This window comes from Saccoglossus kowalevskii, chromosome 8 (assembly GCF_978046115.1).
Source record: "Saccoglossus kowalevskii chromosome 8, keSacKowa6.1, whole genome shotgun sequence".
Classification (NCBI taxonomy): domain Eukaryota; kingdom Metazoa; phylum Hemichordata; class Enteropneusta; family Harrimaniidae; genus Saccoglossus; species Saccoglossus kowalevskii.
In genome coordinates, this window is record NC_140648.1 from 22,353,953 (window position 1) to 22,377,916 (window position 23,964).

General features: G+C 36.0%; 1 protein-coding gene across 1 annotated transcript; it reads right to left on the minus strand.

Annotated features, from left to right (window-relative positions):
* Positions 1-331: 331 nt before the first annotated feature.
* LOC102806935 (uncharacterized) lies at positions 332-22,684 on the minus strand. Its single transcript, XM_085502776.1, has 36 exons — positions 22,570-22,684; positions 20,128-20,207; positions 19,741-19,768; positions 19,113-19,268; positions 17,774-17,896; positions 17,494-17,569; positions 17,303-17,346; positions 16,583-16,744; positions 16,401-16,479; positions 15,752-15,798; positions 15,106-15,270; positions 14,613-14,685; positions 14,405-14,457; positions 14,010-14,186; positions 13,730-13,802; positions 13,474-13,520; positions 13,199-13,372; positions 12,939-13,097; positions 12,682-12,751; positions 12,530-12,579; positions 12,269-12,382; positions 11,760-11,882; positions 11,437-11,604; positions 11,158-11,316; positions 10,882-11,037; positions 10,102-10,168; positions 9,639-9,685; positions 9,352-9,504; positions 9,073-9,139; positions 5,173-5,219; positions 4,450-4,722; positions 3,942-4,211; positions 3,503-3,790; positions 3,121-3,349; positions 856-911; positions 332-548 (listed from the first exon to the last, which is right to left on the minus strand). The coding sequence occupies exons 1-36, from the start codon at positions 22,682-22,684 to the stop codon at positions 496-498; spliced, it is 4,221 nt and encodes a 1,406-aa protein (XP_085358902.1). The 3' UTR covers positions 332-495.
* Between the last annotated feature and the right edge of the window lie 1,280 nt (positions 22,685-23,964).

The following is a 23,964-nucleotide window of genomic DNA, read 5'->3' on the forward strand; positions in this document are numbered from 1 at the left end:
ATTAAACCAAGATTTTACCAGAGAAAGACTAACCTTAACATTTGAAAAGTTGTTTTTTGCAGACATAATTAGCGCGTAGTCAAATATGAATCTCAGATAACATCAATATCACTTGTCTGATTGATGCAAGTGTCTTCTTAACAAGGCAATTATTACCCAGAATGACACGTGCTCAATGTTTTCGTATCACCTTTTTGTTGTATACAGTAATTGTTAATTTACCCTGTTGTGTGTTGAATAGTCTGCCAATGGGTATGTTTTAACTTTACTTCAATGGTGGTCATATTGTTGTCGTCCGAAAAGTGCGAAAACAACAACAGCAACAACAACATTATTTACAGGCCGAGTTTATTTGAATAAATTCGAAGGAACAATTATTGAATATTAATTAGCTGTCGTAACCAGCCATAGTTATTGATCGTATAGTTTATTTGCGAAGAGGGGGTTTGCCGATTAAAGGATGACTTAAATAGATGAATTCAATGAAGTGTTATCTCAGCCTATTGCCAGTCTTTCAGCGGTAGCCTCGAGCTCGACTGCCTCGATAACTGTAAAGAAAATGAAATGAATTATTTTAATTTTATAATATTTTATGGATGTAATAATCACCTTTATTGTCAATAACATCCATATACATGGTATATTTCATGAATAAAACGAGATTTCCAAACTTGCTTCACATGAATTGTTTTACAGTAGTTTCCAAGTTTAACTTAAGGCAATTCAAAATTCCCATCTGCTTTCTGAGATACGTAGTTGTATTAAATGTAGAAAATTGTGACTCGGTCAATTTTGTCGTTTGCTTTGGTCCGAATATCTAGAACTTAACAATATAAGTTGTTAAATAAAACGTACCTGTATCCCCACACAGAATCTTTGTGCACGCCCAAGTTCCATCGCTCGTACAGTAACTGTCAAAGGATATAATAATTGTCATTAGACTGATGTAATTTAAGTGGTTGGCTTACATGTGTTATTATGATGGTTCAACTGGCCACTATAGAATCATACACACAGACTGTTGACTGCTTGGATTGGCACTTCAGAAACGTTAATTTGACATAAGGTTGAAACGGATCATTAAGCACGAAGACGAATCTGGTGGATACGTTATGGTAACGAAATAAGACCAGGTAGCATTCATTATTTTGTGTTGACCACGATTTGACATTTTCAATCAAGCTAAGAATGTTATAATTATAGCAATCGCTCAAGAACTTTTTGCAAAATTATTATTTCTTCATTTCTTTCTTAATTTCCTTGACATTATTGCATATGAAGAAAAGGGTCCTATTATCATCCAGAATGCATTTCTCATAACATATCGAAACATTGAAATGACAATCTGTCAGCGCCCTCGTGATCCAACCTGAGAAATGTAGCGTTTTAACGTTTATAAGTACTTGGTTGTTAAACGTACTGTAAAACATGTCGAAAAAGCGGCATGCAATTTTAGCAAAATGTGGTAAAATGTTGATTTAGCGAATCTCTTTTGTCATTGTTGATTTCTTTGTCTGGCGGCCATTTTGAATTTATAATAAAGTCATTAGCGACATCTTGAATTAGTGAATGAGTTCTAAATTCGCAAAAAAGACATGGTCGCGAAAAAGACATGTTTTACAGTATGTATTAAAAAGCTATATTAGTGATGGTGTGAACAATATGACTCAAAACCTGGTTAATAAGAAATCATGCAGTATTGTAGTTGCAAAACACAGTGTCGGCCGGCACAACTGCCACATTACTGTAAATTACTCAATTGTTTGAACTCAACAATATATATGTAATGCAGCTAAGAATAGAAAATTGAGAGATGTAAAACCAAATGATGGATACACATAGCAGCGAGATTTAGGTTCCGGTTACGGATTGTGAAACTTATAATACGACCGGTGCCGACAGTCACGGCTATTCAATAGCCCTGAGTACAGTCCAGTAGGTTGGCCTTCTTCCACTGATCATTCGGCCCCCACATTCCTGAGAAGTCGAATAGACTGGGAATTCGACACTATTGTGAAGAAATGTTCGGGCGATTAAAGAGGCATTCAGCTTTGCAGTTAAAAAATGAGAAGGTCGATACGTCCAACTATTCTAAATACCTTAACAGGAAGGGAAATTACGTAAGAGACCTACTACGGTCGATCAAATCGACATTTTCCAATGTCAACCGAAAATACACGCCGCCATCTTGTTCTTGACGTATTTATCAACAAAACGTTGTTTCGTTGCGTAAAACTAGATTTTGTCAATGCTCCAGTACAGTAGGTTCATTTTTCGGCCACAAAAAAGGTATTTGTGATCGCTAGATTGGTCGAAAGATGTTTTAGCTGGTTACCGTCATGAAAACGGCAGAACGGTTCTCCGCCATATATTTGTAGGCGTGTGTCGAATCCTCGGTCTATGCGACTTCTCAATACTGTGGGGGCCGAATGATCAGCGGAAGGAGACCAACCTACAGGACTGTACTCAGGGTTAGGCTATTCGACTACATGACATCAGAGCATTGCTGGCTTTGTTTTATTTGGAAAATTGTTTTACATAGGGTAAAATGTGGGAAATTGCCATACAACCAAATATTGATCTTTTTCGCAGTTCATTAACATGTTATTATAGTAATGATAGGAACCGAACATTTGAAAATAGTTTAATTGAATAAACTGCCATATTAAGTACAAATATTGGGACAGAGATTAAAAATATTAAGCCCCAGACAGGGTGTATCATAACTCACTCATTTCTGTCAGTGTCACTAAATATTTTTGTAATACTAATACAGTTTGTTTACTCCTTCTGGCTTCACCCGCTCTTTTGAAGTTGCTTTCGCTTACATGCTTACTGGTTGCATGTACGCTTTCCAATTTACAGATGCGTTATGAATTGAAATGTCCCAAACGATTGGCATGTAAATATTGGGTTCAACGTCCACACTATAACTGAATCCATCAAGCAATGCAACAAAATTAAACAAGAATATATAATACATGTTTGAAAATAAGCGACTTCGAACCAAGGTGTTAGCATAATGGAATATAGTCTTTTGAATAAAAATTAATAATAAACGTATCTAGTTCATCTATACTATTACGTAACGAATGTCCACTACATTCACTAATAACCTACCAGGTATTGCAGTCTTCTTTTCTGCCATCGCCTTCCTGGAAAATAACGCCCTCATGGAAACATATGAACATAGGATCCATACAAATGGTGCCACATATTCCAGAAGCACAGCATTTTTTCTTCCCCTGGCAATCGGTATCATCTTGGCAGTCATAGTAGCAGTAACCCTTTGGACGGACATCGTCGATAGAAGGTACCATTGGGCATTGTCCGGGTTTATTAGGTTGTTCTGGAAGGAAGCATTGTGACGTTCAGAGCTCTCAGGAAATAATTTTACACCTCATGGAAACGCTCAGGTGCGAATGCAGCAATCACAACTTTGTCTGTGAAATGACAAGTTCGTACGTGATAGTTAACATATTTAATGTATAAAAATACGTACCGTCACAACAGTATCGAACTTTGTAATCATGACATTGATCACCAGCTGGCTGATCTTTGTCAAGACAAACAAATCCAGGATCGACATCGTGATGTAGGAATACCTGCCCGGTGCTTGATGAAGGTTGTTCAGTGGCGGCGACAACAACTTGGATGAATAACGGATTTTTACACATTTCATTTGGATATTCATCTTGGATTACGGCGGTGATTTCACGATCTGCATCTAAACCTTCACATGGTTTATCGGTGTTGAACCATTTTGTCCACTTGTCACAATCTGGCTGTTCTGTGTAGTGATATTACATAAATGAAAAACATGGTTAATGAGACGAGACAGTTTTTCGCTTATAATAAGTATTCAATTCAAAGTAATACTCAAATTCAAATATTCAACTAAAATAACGTAAAAACATTATTTGTTGTGAATATTGATTTACCAGGACAACAGAATCTGACTTTATAATCTTCACATTTCTCATCGTCCTGTTCTTCATTCAAACAAGCAAATCCATTAATGATATCATTGCTGAGTAACACATCGCCTGTTAATTCAGCTGGTATGCCATCAATAGTCTGGGCTTGAATTGCGCTGGGTCGTTTACACGTCTTTTCACATAGTGTTGCTAGCGTTTCTAAATCGCCAATCCCTTCTTCTGGACTGTCTTCGTCGAACCATTGTGACCATTCACCATCACATGGGGGATTAGCTGTTTGAACAAAAATTACACATATAATACTGCATATTACACAACGTTATCGGACATGCCACAACGAGGAATCAATGTTTTTAACCACGGGACAACATCTCAACAATTATCGGAAATCCCGCGGAACACGGTGACACAACTATTTTACAGGAATTATTGATTAATTTGTGACTCAGAAAACATAACATGTGAATGTATACCGGTTTTCCTGCAATATACAATATAATAAATGTGTTACCTGGACAGCAGTATCTCACTCGATAGTCAAGGCAAGTGTTATCTGGCTGATCTGCCATCCGACACACAAAGCCAATGTCCGGTGAATAATGCAAGAATATTTCATCAGTATCTTCTGCAGGAATACCGTCAAGGGTCTGCACTTGTATCGCCGATGGATCGGTACACATGTTATCACCATACAACTCGATGGCAAGTGATGTCGTTTCCCAGTCCCCAGTACCTCCTGGGTTATCTCTATCGAACCAGACAGTCCATGCACCATCCACACATTCTACAAGTATATTCCAGGCATACATTATTCATGAAATTTTAATGATTCGCGATTATTCATGAACTAAATGAGTAGTGTGCACTCATCTGTATTTGGACAGCACACTCATGTCAAGTCAGTTGGATGGGTGTAACAATGGTAGCCAAATGGACACTGCTTATCAAGAGAATCACAACCAACGGGACTCCCATCAGCACCAATTAAAGGAATTCCCATAGGGTAAGGTGGTTGAACTATAATATTACAAACACCCACGCAGTAATTATTAGTGAGCCATAGAATATGTAGTACACACCACGGTGCATTTAAATTAAATTTTATATCAACTGTACTGCACCTTACCCGTTTACCTACGCTTCTCTATACAAATTAATATTATGGAAACATTTTTACATAGTGACATTCAATAATGTTTTAGTCTCAGTAGCACTTCTTGATAATTTAACTTACCACAATCAGGGTCCGGTTTGCAGTACCACTTGCCGTTTCTACATTCGCTAAATAAATTTAAACAAACGTAGTTTATATTAAGTGTTTCAAGATTATGTGCAATACATACAACAAGGTACAAATTGTTATCTGCTATCGTTGATGTAATTCTGATTAGGCAAATTTCTAATCTAATGGTAATACGGGCACAATACTGAGAGCATATTCGAAATTACTACACAAATGCCCCCGGGTAATGTCGCGTCAATGTTCGTGTGGATATATGTGTATATCGGTAACACCTTAACGGAGCGAAACGACCACTTGGCGTAGTCATAAATGCAATCTGATTAAAATCCGATGTAGTGTACGGGCTTTAATTAATTATTTTGGCTATAAACTTATTTTAATTTTATTTTTATTACTTTTGTTATTAATGCCTTTTTATTTTATTATTTTACTTTGATTTTCTAATTTTTTTAGAATTCCGCCCTACATACATCTGACCCGATGCCTATGTAACGATATTTCCAAGAGACCCACTATCGACGATTTTAGTCAACGAATCACAGATCTCCTTCTATAGCGCACATGATGACGTCACCGGGCAGAGTCAGGTAGCAAACACACTCAAATAAAATGGCGGATTATACCGACGTTAGCGACCGATAAAAACACGGCTGATTTGGACTGGACACATCGCAATTGATCAGGAAATATTTTTTTGCTCCAGTTTTCTGCGTCGATGTCGTGGGACGGTAAAATCAGGTTGCATGGTTTATATAGCTATTTACAGTGTTCTAATCATTATGATTTACTTAGTTTTTTGCTTCCATTCTAGATAATTAGGCAGGACTCCAGAAGACGTACCTACACTTTATGCAATTTTATTTTAATTATGCTAATTTATTAATGACGTGGCAGTTTCTGTGCTCATGAATATTCATTAATTTGTGGGTAAATACATTTTGAAAGGGGCGATATATTATTTTTGTGGGAAGAGTTAGAAAGGGGGGGTCAGTAATCATTCGGGGGTCAATACAAAAGAAGGGACCCATTTGGAGAGCAGCCATGCTCCTCGTGTCTGTTGATGCACGTGACCTACAGCTGCCAACTGTGTTGATTCACACAAGAGATAGGATTTAAGTTCTATTCATAGGAGCACTGTTTTCACTAGCAGTCAGAAAACATGCTAAACATACTGGATTCGAACCAGCAATCTCACATTGTGATCTCACATTGTCTACATTGTAGATGTATCCACTGAGCTATGTGGGTAGTCATGCGAATTGAATAATTTGTTGTCATATTTAGCTTTATTGCCAAATAGTGTTTGCGAGATAAAGATGGGCAGGCAAGGGAATTGAACCCGGGTCCTCCTGATCACTATGTAGGGATCTGATCCACAAGACCACGATGGATTGACTGGTTGTGTTTGCACTATATCGTGTGTGTATATATAGAAATACAACATATTTCTATTATTGAGTTACAATTGTCCAAAAAGTTGGCAATTTTGTGTTTTACTTGTGTAAACTATATACATGGCATAACCCGTTAGTGTACATTTTGCCAATTGGGTGTTTGCCATTTGCGTTGCCCATACCTGACCCGACCCTAACCCTAATGCCAAGACACGTTCCTGTTCATAATTGTTCAATAATGATACTCTGTTGTGCACTGTCTGCGGGTAAGTTGCATTGATGTCAACTGATTAAACAAGTCGCGTTTAAGTAATTTCCACTATTAACAAGTTGTTACATTGTGACAATAAATGTGTGGACAAATATTTTAGACTTATTTTGGTGTAAACAACTCATTTGATTAATTCCAACAATTACAAGTTCTTAAATTGACAAAATGAATGTATGGACAAATATTGACCATTATACTTGTGAGTAAATACCTGTTGTTTAATTTCCACCTCTACAAGGTTGTTAAATTGAGAGAATAAATGAGTGGATAAATATTTGATACTTATTTAGGTGTAAGAACTCGTGTTTGACCAACTTCCACCATCGCAAGTTGTTAAAATAATGAAATAAATATACTGGTATCATTGGATATTTGATTTAATTGTGAAACTTTCTAACAAAATGTTAACAGCTGGCTTCGAACCCTCAATCAACAATTCCGCAGACACAGTATAAATTCCACAACACCACAGAAGATATTCGTCTGTTCCCTGAATTGTTTTCGTAATATAGGGAACGCCATCGACGCTTTAACAAAACTTACCTTGACTTGGGTCTTGTTTATCTCTTGTGACTGGAAAACAAATTGTTCGTCGTCCAGTTTAAGTTGTAAGTTATTTTATTATTTATTCATTCAGTTTTGTATGGTGGAGTTTTGTGAGGTTTATTATTATCGCGACGTTCTTTGCTTACTTTTTTACGGTTTGAAAGATTTCAGTTTATTTGATTTACGTTTTTACAGTAGCTCTGAGCGGGACTCGAACCCACTGTCTCTTTCAAGCTAATTTTGATGGCACGCTTGTGTACAACGCCACGACGTTGGTCGTTAAGTGGTGTTCATTTTTCCAACTACTCCAGTGTTCCGATGAGTTGAACGGAAAAGCCAAAACGATTGCTCGTTTCTGATTGCTTCGGTTCTGGTGAGTGTGTATCTAGTGTGATTCGAATCCGTGTCGTTTGTATTGAGCGTTTTTTTATTTCCCATGTTGGCTACGCCGTAATATGCAACCACTTTCCCGTTTTATTGTGATTTTGAGAGTGTTTAATGATGTCTTCCTCGTCCGTCACGCCATGACCCAGTTTCAACCACACGGCCATTTTGCAACAAGTGCGTGACCCTCGGCGTCACCCGACTGACTATATGATCGTTGTGTTCAACTGTTAAAGCTAGGATTTATTACCGTTATTATCATTATATTGTCACATGATTTGTTTTACCTTATGTGCAATGTCTTAAGTATCTTTATTGTAATTTCTATATACCAATTCGTATATACCGAGGAAACGACCCCGATTGTAGGTCATGTATTTTGTGACGTCACCAAATCGTGTGTAGGTACGGCTTCTAGATCCGTGCCAGCAAGTGCACACATTTGATGGAAGTGAAAAAAATATTCAATGTAATGACAACAATTGTAAAATGCTGTGGAATTTCTTTTGTAAATAAAAATATACTAGCAATTTTCTATTAATGGTTTATTCAAGTGGGCAAAATATAATGTACAGAAAGATTGCCCGTAGAGTATCTCTACACTGAAAAGTAAGCAACCGACAGCCTGTATAAAAGGGAGCTGTGATTGGCTGTTACTTACGCGATATTTGAATATCTTATATAAGCGTTGGATCAGATGCATGTAGGGCGGAATTAAACAAAAAATCAAAGTAAAATAATAAAATAAAAAGGCATTAATAACAAAAGTAATAAAAAATAAAATTAAAACAAGTTTATAGCCAAAATAATTAAAGCCCGTACACTACATCAGATTTTAATCAGATTGTCATAAATGGTGGTTACAGTGAGTGTAAAGTAATAATATTATTGTTTTTTTTCCGATAAGCAGTGTCCGATGTTTACAGCAGTGCAAAAATGTTGAAATTTGTTTCGTGTGATGTTATACAAAGTACCCCCACCCCTTCGTCGGATCACTGGTGTCATTCACTAGGAGTGAACCAATTACTGCACGGACAGGTTTGCCAGTACGTTATTTTCACCCAAGCTGATTGTTGGGTTTTGTTTTCCACTGATTCTGCATGAGATTACAGTGCCAGTTGTTGGTAATGTCGGAGCTAATAACTGTTGAGTTCGACCACATGTTTTTATATACGAATTATTTTTGCACCTATTGTAAAACATCACACAGTGATTATCGGAGAAGCAATTACAATATTGTTACTTTACACTCACTGCGGGGAATACATGTGTGGAGTAGACGTTTTTGCTGCTTACCATATTTCACAGTTTTCTACATACGTTTCAAATGGTCTGTAGTAAGTACAGTTCTTTTCACAGTAACCTAAGAACGGATTTAAAGAGTTTTATAATGGCGTTTGTCGAATACTGTCATGCAGCATTCAATCAAATCACCACATATTACAAACGTCATAGCACCGGGCATGTAAATATCATCATTATACTAGTACAATGTATAATGTTAACACACAAATATCATGTGATATATATTTCTTAATTATACCCATACCATTTCCAATTTAAACGCTGAAATACCTTCAATATAATGTCCACCCAGGCATGAAGGAGGCGGGCAGTTTTCAATGTCCGAACAGCAAAGGTAATCCTGATCAGGATTTGCAATACACTCATCGCACGATACCCAGCACACTTCCGGTACAAAATCGATTGGACAAGGACATGGTCCACCTGTGAAAACAATCATTGTCACACATTGCAACACACGAAAACAATTACAGTCGAGCAATTCGAACTTACTATTGTATTACTTTTGAAATTGAAATGTCTGTATGCACGACATTTTAAAAGTAACATGTACTCACCGCATGCCAGGTCAGGTCGACAAATCCAATCCCCTTCTCTACAAACGCTGATAGAAAGTATACAAATGTTTTGTTCAAGAATATTTAAATCCAGTCTACGATTGTAAGTTTCGTATTAGTTAAATCTAATAAGTCTAATAAGTCTAATAGAACTTAAAGGGCGGTCGTAGTCACGCCAGGCATGCACGAGACATATGGGTCTCATATAAACAAAGATGGCGACTTGGCAGATCAACGAGTACAAACTGAGACGTTACCAAGATTTAATTAGGTATTTTTAGGTGATTGGAAGGTATCAAAGGAGGCAAATCGCGCTCAGGTTAAATCTCGTACTCATGATTTCCATTAGAAGAGCGCATTGGATTGTGGGAAAATACACGTTTATCAACACAAATATCGCACTTGAGCTGCGCTACGACTGCCGCGCTTTAACCGAAGATAATCAGAAAAACAAATCTCTTACCATATTTCACAATCTTCGTTTACTACATCTCCTGGCGAGTAATACTCGCAGTCCAACTCACAAAATCCTTCAGAGAAAATTAAGAAAAATTGTGAGTGTCTATAATTATTAACTCTTTGAAGCGCAAGGGTTAACATGTGTCACCATTCGCAATTTCTTTATATTTTCAAATATATTTAAGTCCATTTGAGCCAAAATTAGAAATAGAAAATAAATATACATGGGCAAAATATTGTACTGAGGTGGTGGGAAATGTGGTCCAAAGATTCTGGCAATCGAGATGTTTGATTAGGTCAGAAACAGCCATACACGCTCATGTACAGGTTGTGTGAGAGAATAATTTTGGAGGCGAACATACGGGTTCTCTGGGGGGGGGGGATAATAGCATACATTGTGATAAATTATCCCCGAGCACGGCGTTGCAATTCCGTGGATATGGTATATCCATTATGTTACGTTGTATGGTGATATTCTCTTGACAATGAGTGTGTAGTAGATTTCATATATTTACCATTTTAGGTAATTATAATTACTACAACGGGCTGATCGGTACCTGTACCTCGATTTCTATGGTCTACTTAGTTGTTTCCACTTTAAACTTTTGTAGTCGCAATTGTATTATAGTCAATTCAGTTCCGGGACATAAACTTGAGCCATCCAGATCCAGGCATACAAGACGTGACTAAAGCCAATGAAAGGACAGGTTTCGACTAAGCACAGAAAAGCAAAGGTCAGCTGATATTCTCAAAGCTGTTGTATCTATACTATAATTTCAATTACCTGGCGTGTATACTCCTCCAAGACATGCTGGTGCCGGGCAGCTACCGTCGTCGCAACAAATATAGTTTGGCGTCGTTGATGCATGTTCAACACAAACGTCACAATTCAACCAACACATTTGCCCCAGAAATCCTTCAGGACACGGGCATGGTCCATCTTTTTTTGGAAAAAGATATAATAATGATATTCACGTGATACTAATCACATGCAGTGATGTGTGTTAATATTCTTGTAATATCTATGCCATTACGAGTACACAAATGACATGTTGCTCACCGCAATGTCGTCTACACGCTTCTTCTGTTTCAAAATTATTGTTGTTTCCTTCACATCCTCCGTATATGAACTCTATACACTCATTTATTTCACAGTCGAAGTACCATCTGGAAATGGAACCTTTACACGTACCAGGATCAACAGGTAAACAGCAGTCACCTATAATTTTAAAATATTATATATCTGTAATTAATTATTACTGAAATGAATTCTATCATTTTGTTAGGAATCCGTATTTATAAACTGGGATACTGTAAATTCCATTTGCACATTGCTTACCTCCGCATTCTTTTTCGCAATCTGCTCTAGTATGAAAATTGTTATCATTCCCCTGACATCCACCGTAAATAAATTCTTTGCACTTGTTATCCCGGCAATCGTGATACCATCGTGGCAAATATGCTTCACACGGTCCAGATTCAGGTTCAAGACAGCATGGGTATTTATCTGTACAATTAGATACCGAGCTATTACTATTTCTGCAATACCTCTGTTAATGACATTCTGTACACATTGCGAGAGATCGAATCGTACATTTTGCACAAAAATGTGTTAGTTCAGTATATATGGCCATAATACATTTCTTACGAGCATGACCCTACCTGGACAACATGCACCATATTCAAAATTAAGCACACAGGAATATCCAGTCGGACATTCTGTAAATGCGCAATTGTACGGGTATCCAGTTTCAGCTAACAAGGGCTTCTCGCAAGGAACCCAGTCTGTTGGTAAAAAAACAGTGTGTATTATACAATAGTAGTCAAATATTACTACGATCTGATCTAAAACAGTATAACGATTTCCTGTCAAACTGATGTCACAAAATACTGGTTTTTTTGGTATTGTCGAAAAGTACAACAAACTGGCACAAAGAAAAATATAAACTCGTAGCTGTTGGCATAAAAAATAAGGCAAGTACATAACACGGAATACATGGTGGGGTAAATTATAATTAATTCAAAGTAAACATTTTAATACTACTGTTGGACTAATGTTTGTATCATAAATGTAGCACCTAACGATATTCACAGAAATTGCTGGCGAGTTTCAAGATCAGACGATCAAGTGAAATTAACGTTCATATTATAATGTTTAACTTAAATCCTACCACTGTTACAGCATATCCTATCAATGCATGTGAAGCCATATACATGCAAGCAATCTGCATCTGTCAAACACGTGACTACAATACCCAATTCGTCCGTTTGTGGAGTAACACAAGCTATAACAAAAAATCAAACGAGAGAATAGTAACGTTATACATTTCCCGGTGAAGATGCGCCAGTACTGTTTATGTAAATTACCGTTTGCGCATGCAATGGACACGAAAATAACATTGTGACGTAAGCCATAACAGAATGTTTCTTACTGCAAGATGGGTCTGTGGTACAGGGGTCCCATTCGGCGTTTGTGCATTGACTGCAAGAAATAAACATTGTACATTAGACAACACAAATTACCTACGTAAATATAAATGAATTGCCAATCGATTTATATACAAGGTATTTCAAAAGTATATACCATTCTGTGCATGGTGGCACTGTTATAGTATCTCCTGGCATAAAGTATTCACAATCATATCTACAGTAACCTATAAAAACAATAGAAAACCACAATAATGAGCGCACATGTAGTACATATTGTAATATATTATACATGGATGAACACTTCCGGTCATTTGTTGAATCAAACTGGTGCTACAGATTGAACACATTTGCACTTGTATGTCGCATATACTGCATGTTACCATAGTAAAAACTAACGTGAACATAACCCACCAACAGTATTAATGAATCCAACACAGCCTCCTGGACACGCTTTCTCATCAATGCAACAAATGTCGTATGGCGGATGGTTCATACAATTGTCACAGTTGGATAGGCATACTGGAAAGCTATCTATTGGAATGCGAGGACAGGGGCATCCAATCGGATCTCCTATAAACAGGACAAACGGGAATCACGTGAAATTAAATGTACGGTGTGTCAGAGTGTACTTTATAGCAGTCGGTTAAAACTAATTAGTGTACGGTACTCACTGATAGGACAGCACACCGATAGACCACTCGAATCTAGCGCAGTGCATTCATATCCTATGGGACAATGCTTTATTCTCGTTGCATAGTATTCTGATGTCAGAAGAGCTCCTGAACAAAACACTGTTCCAACACCATCTTCTACATATGGATCACCTACGTTCGGACATATTTCATCTAGAAAGAAAAAAACAAAAACAAATATACGTTTTATATACTATACTTAATTGATAATTGTAGGTACAATAACTGTTGTTTTTAGTGATGTTGTTACTTACCACATGGTAATTTCTCTATGCATGCCATGGCGCCGTCTATACATTTACTGAGAATACGAACAAAACATTTACTAGTGAGAATGTGATCGCCGATCCATGTGCTACCAATCATATTTTCGTCAACAGGTTTTAAGATGGGGTTTGCTAATTATTACTTCACGTTCACTAAATATGAGATTGAATAGAGAACAGCAAAGAAGATGCTACGAAAATACACTGTTTTAGCCGACATTATTATTGAATCTGTAATACCCACCATAACACACAGTCTGGCAACAGAATCACTTCGCCATTCGGAATCAGAACTCCATTAACAACGCAATCTCCAGCTACAGATATAAATAAATACACATACTATCAACGCTTGATGTCACCAATTATCCAGTATGGTGGCATGCGACAAGAGTTACGGTTTCGCATAAATGTTTTGCGTGGTCATCCAGTCCATTGGCATCGTGTCGGTGAACAATAGTTTAAAAGAGAATTGCAATAACAAACACCACTGAAGACGATTTGTAGTGAAAGAGAAGACTTACAAATTGCTGGACAGCATATACTGTATCCGAGGTCTAAAGGATGGCAAAAATAATCAGCCGGGCAATCCCCTTGTGTAAGACCCAATGGTGCATCCAGTGGAAGTGTACAGAAATTAACATCTGTTCCCGTACTTGTATAGTAATCATCGCCATTGGGGCAGATGGGTTCTGATGGATCTATAAAAAAGTGCGCTGGTATTAAAAAGACAGGAAACAACAGAGTAATTTGTAATAGGTCATACAACTATCTACAAGCAGTATATATACTTGCAATCATTTCATAATGTTTGTTGTTGGTTAATTTGCTTCATCGACCAGAACTTGTATATATTGCCATATTTATTACGTTAAAAATTGCTGTTGAACTTGAAGTACTAAATATTGCCGGAACTTACCACAGATAAGACCAGGGGGATACAAACATACAAATCCACCATCCCGGCATTGACTGGAGACAATCAAAAACGTTAGTGTAGTGATATTGCACGATTGTCAATACTACTTGTTTATGTCATTATCACGTATAGGCAGTGTACTAGCGCATGGGCAGTAATGGGCAGCATGTCGTTAACTGAACAATAATAACAAATATGTGAAACCTACCAGAGGGCGCAGCCCCATATCACGGTTCCACCAACTGGGTACGCAACGCCGTTATAATAACACACATCATCAACTGGTAAATAGAGCAAATGAATGTATATAAAATTACGGTCTTGAACACCCAGAAAAGATGTGTTTTTTTTCTCTAAATGAGTTACGTTTAACAGCCTAGTTGGCGGAGAAAAAGCAATAACATTTGAAAACACTTGCGAAGATGTGTATATGTTAATTAACCCATAATATAAATGAGGAATAAATTAGAGACTTTTTTATTTATTTGTTAAAAGTAGCAGTTCGTAACAATTAAATTTGTCGCTACTTAGCACAGTAGACATTGAAACGTTACAATCCTTGTATAGCGTTTCAAAAATGTAATTGTGACAAAATGTAATATACGCGCTTTGCATACGTAGCATGGGACAGGACAGGAACTGTCACGTCTTAAAGTCTGATTTCGTAATGGAAAATGAAAATAAAATATGTAAATACTTACGTTTCAGCGGGCAGCACACACCGTGCGAACTCGTTATCATGTTACAGTAGAAACCACGTGGGCAGGTCCGAGTTAATATACTATCAACACCAATTGCAACGGAGCACAATGCATTCATGTTTTGGTCGTCTTTATAAGGTTGTACTCCACTGGGACACATTTTATCTACAGATAATAAATTCAAAAATGAAGTCTAAAATTTAAAACCGACTAGTTCAAAATAAAACTGTTTATCTACAACTTTATTACAATTCATCTGACACCGCAATGCGATAAGAAAATGTCTATCGCATGATCACGTGCACACGGTGCATTCATTCAATTTTATGACGTTTATACCATTATCGAACAGTAAACGTAACACGTCATCAATTTATGCGTATTTGAAAAGGACAAAAGAGCGAAAAAGAAAGATCGTTGCGAGAATTGGCAGTCACTGACACGGTTAGACGCCATTCCCAAGTAGCATAGATCATAATGTGATGTGTGTCTTTATGAAAATGGGACTCATGGGGTGTATTATCCACTCGCCCTCGATTTGTGGATCCTACTAGTCCATGACGTCTCTAGCGTCAACAAACAAGTGATATGTGATAACAAATCCTTTTCACATTTCATATGCAGAGGTTAATGGATATACACTTACCACATAACGGTGTGTCTTCACGTGTAATCCTACCGTTTACACATTGACTGAAAAGAAACAAAGTCAATATTATAATAACATCTGGATTACGACAAACATGTGCAACAAGATAACTTGATAACGACAATACGAAGTAAAGTGACATAGCAGAAATGCCCGGATGTCAAGACGCCCGCAGGAGAACAAACATTAAACTATGTATGACATATGACATCTTCCTCATCTGTGTGATGTATGCAGTATTAGAAGCAATTAAATGACATCAACAATCGAACAAAAACAAGTTTGAATCTAAGTGGAGCAAATATATGTTACCAACCAACAATTTAGACCCCTAAATAAATGTACGAGCACGGGGATTTGAGAGCTGTCAGTTTATATTTGACTTTCAGTTTCTGTGTGACTCATCCCCACTATACTCATTAAAGCCGGTGAACGTTCAAAGGAACGCTTTCTCTATGGGGTCAATCTAAACTAAATAAAAACTGGTGTGAATATATTTTGAATAGGAACGCATAATATCAATATAAACATAATAATGAAAGCCTTGAATCCCTAAAATGTAATTAATTTATATGGAATGCTAATAAAGATATGCTTCCAAAAGTTCATTTTCATTTTAAATAGTTTCTTACGCATTTTAACTCGCCATGCATAACACTCGTCGTTAATATAGTAATCACCATTTGGTATATAAGCATTATTCACATAGCAGCCCAAAGTAGTATCTGTCGGTACAACAAATATAATATATTAATATTCATAATTGAAAGAGTAAATTTATACTGTCCATACAATTGTGCAAACTGAATTATATTAAAAATATTTTACCATCAGGACAGCACAGAGAATATTTATAGTTGGTATCTCCGAGACAGGAATACCCGAATGGACAGTCTTCTATAATAATGGATCCCGTTTGAGGAGTGGTACCACAAAACACTGTATAACTATGTGAGGTCAAATGAACACCACCGGGACATGGATGCACATCTATGAAAGGAAAACTTTATAATATAATTTCATTTCTTTATCGCAAGCCAATTTGACATAATACATGAAACACGCTTGTTTAGACAACAATAACAATGTTGTAAAATTGACTGATACTATATCCATGAAGAAGTACTGACTTCAAAATCATTGGAGCTAGATTGATCGTGAGGAAAATCATAATACTTAATAAAATTTCTAAAAAAAATCTGTATGATTTGATTGCACATGCTGTTAATAAATTATTAATTTGCTTATCTGAAAATGCATTAGTTTAAGACAGTGATGTGTAGAAGTCTATTCTAAATTAGATTTCATCATGTGAGGTAGGTTATGTAAGAATTTATAATATTATGTCTTGGTTACTGTACATGAACAATCAAACTCCGTGTATTGAGTGCTGGTACCATGATAATTAAATTACTTTGCAATTTTACGTTCACAAATCTCTGAAATACGAGACATCTTTTATGAACATAGTAATGATTGATAAATTATGAACTAAAAAAGTATTAAATTTAAAGGATTTTGTGGTGGAAACTGTTTAAAGGAACTCACCGCATATCTGTACAATGCACCTAAACGCCGTGCCTTGACACTGACTGAGTAAAGAAAGTAAATTATATATTCAAAATAATAACACATACACAAATAAAACAGAATTCACTGTCGTGTTTACTTTATATTACAATAAACGTGAATATTGAATGAACCGTGACATTATAATATTGCATTGTACTCGTACATACCATAGGACACAGTCTATTATACGATAGGCACCATCTGGCCAGAATGAACCATCACTCATAAGACACCCATACGGCTCTACATAAAATGGGGTTAGCAATATACAAACGTTACTCCTATTGTTAACCAATGCGAAACCGAGGTAGAAAATAAGTTATGATGTCATTGACATTGTATGTCCACTGTTTCTGGGGTGAACTTTGTTGTTATTATATCGACTAAAGCATATATTGAAATGTCATTGTATGAGTACTACAATATACATTGATATCAAATTCTTACTTGTTACAGCAACCTTGCAACAATCATCACAACATTTTTCAGAGGTACCGCAGTTCCTGTCACTTATGCACGGGACACATATTTGGTCATCATTACCAATTCTTGGACATTCGCCAAGGTGATCTAAAAATAACAAAGTACGGAACGACAATAGCATCAGAAGTAGGAACATTTGATAAATGCGTTTAAAACTCTTTAGCCCAACTGTGAAGAGGAAGTATAAAAATATACAGAGTACGTGTATTAAAGTAAGAAATTCAAAGCTTCCGTGATTATAAAACAAAACAAATCTTTAAGAAAACCAAAGCTTCAAAATAAAAGCTATAAGGTTTATACAAACAGCTGACGTGTGAGTGTTATGGGACTTATTTTTATAAATGAAGTGGTGGATATCTAGCGTAATTACGGTATAGAAAGATAATAACTAACAATAATAATAATAACTAACTTTGCTAAACTACGAACATGCTGAACAAGGCAAACACATCAAACAAATTAAGGAGCAATTCCAAATAAAGTTCTAAAAGATGGATATACATCGTTATTTGTTGTGCCACATTTCCCACTCATGTTTTGATATCAAGATCACAGGGTGTATCGTTTAGATTTTCAAATACATGTCAATAGTTTGTAAAAAGCTTAATGAAATATTTGATTTGTTATTAAAATATGTCTATACGCAGACGACACTTTTGACGTTCTAAGTAATCAAGCTTAGCCGAGATAAAAACAGTTTGACAACATGAGGCGGGCAATTCCCAGCCTGAAGACTCGAATCATGATTGCATCTTTATATTTAAGTTTGTTACAACCTCCTTGGTAAAAAGTGTAACTTTGAATGTAGGACTTTTGAAATCGTAATATTTTACGATATAACAAGAGTGAAAATATACTGGAACATTTACTTGCGTGCAACAAATTCTTCAGTACGGTTTATTATATCCAAGTCGTATTATAATGAGGTAAATCATCAATGATATTGACTCGTAGTTGTATTATTAACTATTTTTGACGTATTACAAAACATACACTTTAATGATTACCACGTCGATCTAGTTTGCGATTAACCCGAATGCATAATTTGAGCTGTGGATTAATGAACAACATTAAACCTGTAAACAAAGGTAAGTCTGCTGAAACATTTCTGTGTTCCAATGTTGCAATAACATATCCAACCACAAATCCTCAAACAAAAGTCTTATAGGGAAATCTACAAGTCCAAGAACACAAAACAATTGATTGACAACCATTGATAAAACGGCACACAAAAACAAAAGAAAACTACATAGTCAATAAATAAGGTGGTACTCAATGGTATAATCAGTTATGGTATAATTACCCGAACAATCCAATACATTGCCGTCAGCATCATAGTATATAGCGTTACAACCACCGCAGTAATCAGCTTCACATCCAGCATAAGGAAGTTCGCATGACGTCACATCACATGGATCCACTGAGCAGTTAACTAATGATCCATCGGAACATCTCAATTCTAGAATAATATTTCAAATATATGAAATGACTTTCAACAACACAGTCGTCACTACAATCTATATGATGCCTGATACTTTATAAACTATTGTTATTATAATAGTATTTCAAACTATTTTACAAACATTTCACTAAATAGGGTCAAATCGTGGAGGTAAAAAGAGGTTCAAGAGAGATAAATAGGCTTCAAATTATGCAACCATTGAGGTACATACCTCCATGTTGCAACCAAGAGAAAATACGAGTTTGTAAAAAAAATGAGCCCGAGCTATAATATATCAACCCACGAATGCAGATTAGGATATAATTCATATCACTATTAATCAAAGCTCTCCAAATATATTGATATTGATTTGGATAATATCTTACCCAGGCTATCACTTCACACTATCGATATTTGTAACACACCGTGTAGTTTTGAATAATCAGGAATATCGTGTTAATACGTTGAAACAATGAACAAAAATACTCACCAGCAGTGGCGCTTATTATTTCAACTTGCTGGTGTGTCGAGAAAAAAAAAGTACGGCGTTAAGTTTACACTGAGGAAGGCAATAGATGTGATATACAACGTGAATTTGAAAAGGCATGTGTAATCAGGACGTAAAATGTATAGAGAAAGTAAAATTGTTATTATACTACATACACTTGTGTTTTTGCACTATCTAATGTTTTTTCACTTAGGTATTGAAATGTTCCCAATATATAGTGTCTTGGTAACGTGCATTCAATTTAACCTTCTGTCGAAACTAAATTTTCGTTTAAGTGGCCGAAGACAATCAGGAGGAATATATATATATATATATAAACATACACTAATATACAACAACGGAAATGAGTATCTATTTAATTATACTTACCCTTAAACCGCGTGCATTTGCACAGGCAATTACGCATGTGTAGACTACCAATAATAAACTTAACTTCATATTGCAGACAACTGAATGAAAACATGGTGAAAAATTTAGTGTGATAAAAAACGTAAATTAATAAAGGCGATAAAATAAAGCGCACCGATTCGCGGAACACTATGAGCAACAGCCAATGAGATTATACTAGTGCATCGCCTCGTTTCGTTTCAGTAATGTATTTAAGGGCGTGTTTATATTTGGAGTAATTTTTGATGACATGATTACTATTTTCTGGAGTTCATTTATTTCGTGGTTTTTACACGCTCCAGGACGGGTTGTCGCCTATATCACTTACACATTGAGATATAGTAAATTGTTGCTCTGTCAAGACAAACAACTCAACACAGTCAACAACCAGTTCTGACGGAATTTGCCAACTTGAGAGCACACTAAAAGTATACGGATAATTGGTAAATGTCATCAAACCCATAATATTTAAATATGTTTTAGGGTGGTTGTAGTCGCGCCGCGTCCTGCTCGATATGGGACTCATAGCGACATACACAACGCGTGTAAAATCCATTGGTTGCAATACATTTAATTCGAAGACGTGGCGCAGCGCGACGACCACCGAATTTTAAACGTGACTTACCAACCAATGTTAGATAACCAATCACACACTAACAAAGCCATAGGGAGTGCACTCAATAATAAAAAAGAGAAATTCAATACATTAATAAAGATTCGAGATTTGCATATTTATTGTTAATTATATTTGTGAATAATCAAATTGACCAGATGTTAATAGTGTATATATCATTTCAGCAGCAACCTTGTATCCTGTTTTATGCATAATTACTTTCTACCAGAAGTTAATAAAAAAGGTACACAACCAAGCAAACTGATTAATATTTGTCGAAAGAACATACGTCACCGTGTAATTAATTTCCACATTAAGGTCAGTGCTGCCGAATGCAATGCATAATAAAATATATTTATGTTTTGATACAACGAGCGATCAGATTTAAAGCGTAACGAATCAGATTATTATTTCTGTGGGTCTGAAGTTATACATACGTTTGGATTTTCGTTAGTATTTAGTTACTCGTTCAAAATTTACACGAGAGAACGTACTCGCGCATTACCATATTGAATAGAACACCTGATTGTTTGGTTGGTTCAAGTTGGTTGGCTGGCTGTTTTTTTCATTGCAATTCGGATTGAGCGTCAAAAGAGATTATTTAATTAACATTACACAATTTGTTTAACTTCATTGCAAGGCATAGCCGCAAGGGTATGTCCGTCAACAATGTTGATTTCAACAACAACATTCACACTGTGCTGAAACAAATACAATTCGGGATTTCACGAAAATAAACGATGGACAGCGAATCAATATTCAGTTAACGCGTTAACGCTGAAGGTTTGCTTGTTCGGTAATACTTTCAGTACTTATTTTCTAAGCTTACACTCTCGATATTACGAGTCTACGAGGCGAAGTACCATATCGACCGAGTGTGAATTCAAACCACACTAGTCACTGTAATGACAGATTGTTGTTAACATAGGGAAAACCTTCTAAAAGCGCGGGAATGTCAATTTTTTAAAGTTAATTTAACTCGCGTAAAAATTCAATTTTGACAAAACTTTTAATGATAGGAAGATTCAAATAAATAAGTTGTAGTCATTCGTGTTTACGAATTTTAGAAGCATCTATCTGGTCAAAAACATAGAAAGGCCGACACATCCTGAAACGTATGCAATCAGAAATGTTCGGGTACAGCGTAATGCTGGTTTATTTTTACCAATGGCAGAAATCGAACAATTTGAAATTTGAACAACAAACCTTGGCAGTCGGTCTGTCTTTGATAGCTGAGATTTGAAATGTTATCATTAGTTGTAACGTATTTTAGTACAAAACATTAAAATACTGTATTTGTTTTTTTCCGTAAAAGCCGTGTTTTTTCGTGTAATTTATATAAATGTGTCGATGTCACGGTCTTTTGTTCACGTTGGAAAGCAAAAAAAGAAATCGGCGATTTAGCCAGAGATTGCGTCTCAAAATCGCCCAACGTTTATAATCACGAACATTACTACATAACGGTCTTATTTTGAAATAAATAACCTTAGCAATAGATTGTTTATATTCGCATAGTATTATATGAACACAAATTGTTTTGCCACGTCATTACAATTGTTGAAATATTGTGTTTTTAGAATAAAAAGTACTACAGTCAGTCTTTAAATCCAAATCAATGGCTCGTGCCGTACATACAGTCTCGCTTGTCAGACTTTGAATTTGCAATGCTCGATGATACTGGATCCGCTAGGGCGCCACTCGCGGTGAAGCTGCGTGATATCGTGCTCTTGTATAACCATTCCAGCTATACACCCACTATTTGTATTAACCAATTGCCCAATATATATATATAATGTCATCCAAAAATCTACATTCTCTGTAGATAACTGGATCGTTATTTGATGCAGGGAATCTCTTCCAAAATAACTGATTCTTGTTTTCACCAGCTGCTTGACATTCACGTACAGCCTCTTTAACGACCAGCATTATATCTATATATATTCTGTCCATTTTATGTGCATGATTATTTGGTATTATTGACACAACATCTAGTAAACAATAAGGAAAATAAATTGCTCTACGTTAATGATGTATCTATATGTACGACTGACGAGAAGCTCAAAATAAAATTTACAATAAAATTTTACATCAAAATTAAACAAACGAATATATATGAATATATATCCTACATTCCATCGAGTGTGGCATGACAGTTTACACGCTGATTTATTTCGGGCTATTTTTTCTAATTATCACTGAATCGGGATTGAACGGAGGCGTGAATCTGCATAAATAGTGCGATGTATAATTAACACACAATCTTAAGTGGTCCAACTTAACCAGACTGTATTGCAGATTCCACGTCTAAACAAAATCTCACGGATTTCTCACAAATTTACACATGATTTACAATCGACAGGATAACGCAAGTAAATATCCGGCGACAATATCCATAAAAAACAATACTCTGTGACCCCAAACCGTTTATCGTCGCGATACGCTGTATATTATAGGACGGATTCGGTGTACTGTATCAATTATTAATTAATGGTATTCAGATTGTAATCCTGCAAACAATTTCGTTTATAATATATATCCCTGTAATACCACTTGTTAGCCTGCATTATGCTTTCATCTCAAATACAGTGGTGTACAATGTTCCCATGATGGCATCCTCCGAAATATTACATTTCAATATACAAGTATATTCATATGCTTACGAGATTCTGTCAGGCAAAACATGTTGCATGAAATTCTCGTGTATTTTAATCTGTCCAATTTAACTTCCGGTTTATTTTGTGACGATAACGAAATGTCTCACTTTTTTGTAAAACCAAACTGGAAAAATAAAAATAAAACTTTGCGATAAATATTTGTTTATGTTGCGACGCATTATGATTAGCAGGATTAGTAGTATAGTTTACACATTGACACCTATTACGTTATCGTCACCTTTATCATTTATAGTATTGTTTCCGTGACTTTTGTTATACTCTACCTTTTCGGGCGTGTCGTCAACTTCCATCGTTTGACTATTGTTATCATTATCACCATTTTCATTAATGTCGTTTGCTTCATCAGTTTTATCAAGAGTAGCAATAGTAGACTGATCAACAGGTATTGGTTCAGGGTCGGGCGGGTTTTACTATTTGGAAGAGAATGATCGCGAACTGGGTCGTTTGAAGTTTGCTGTTGACTTACTGGGCAGTTTCTCACATGTCCCTTTTTTGAGACCTGTGACAAACAATATCATCAGTTGACAAGTA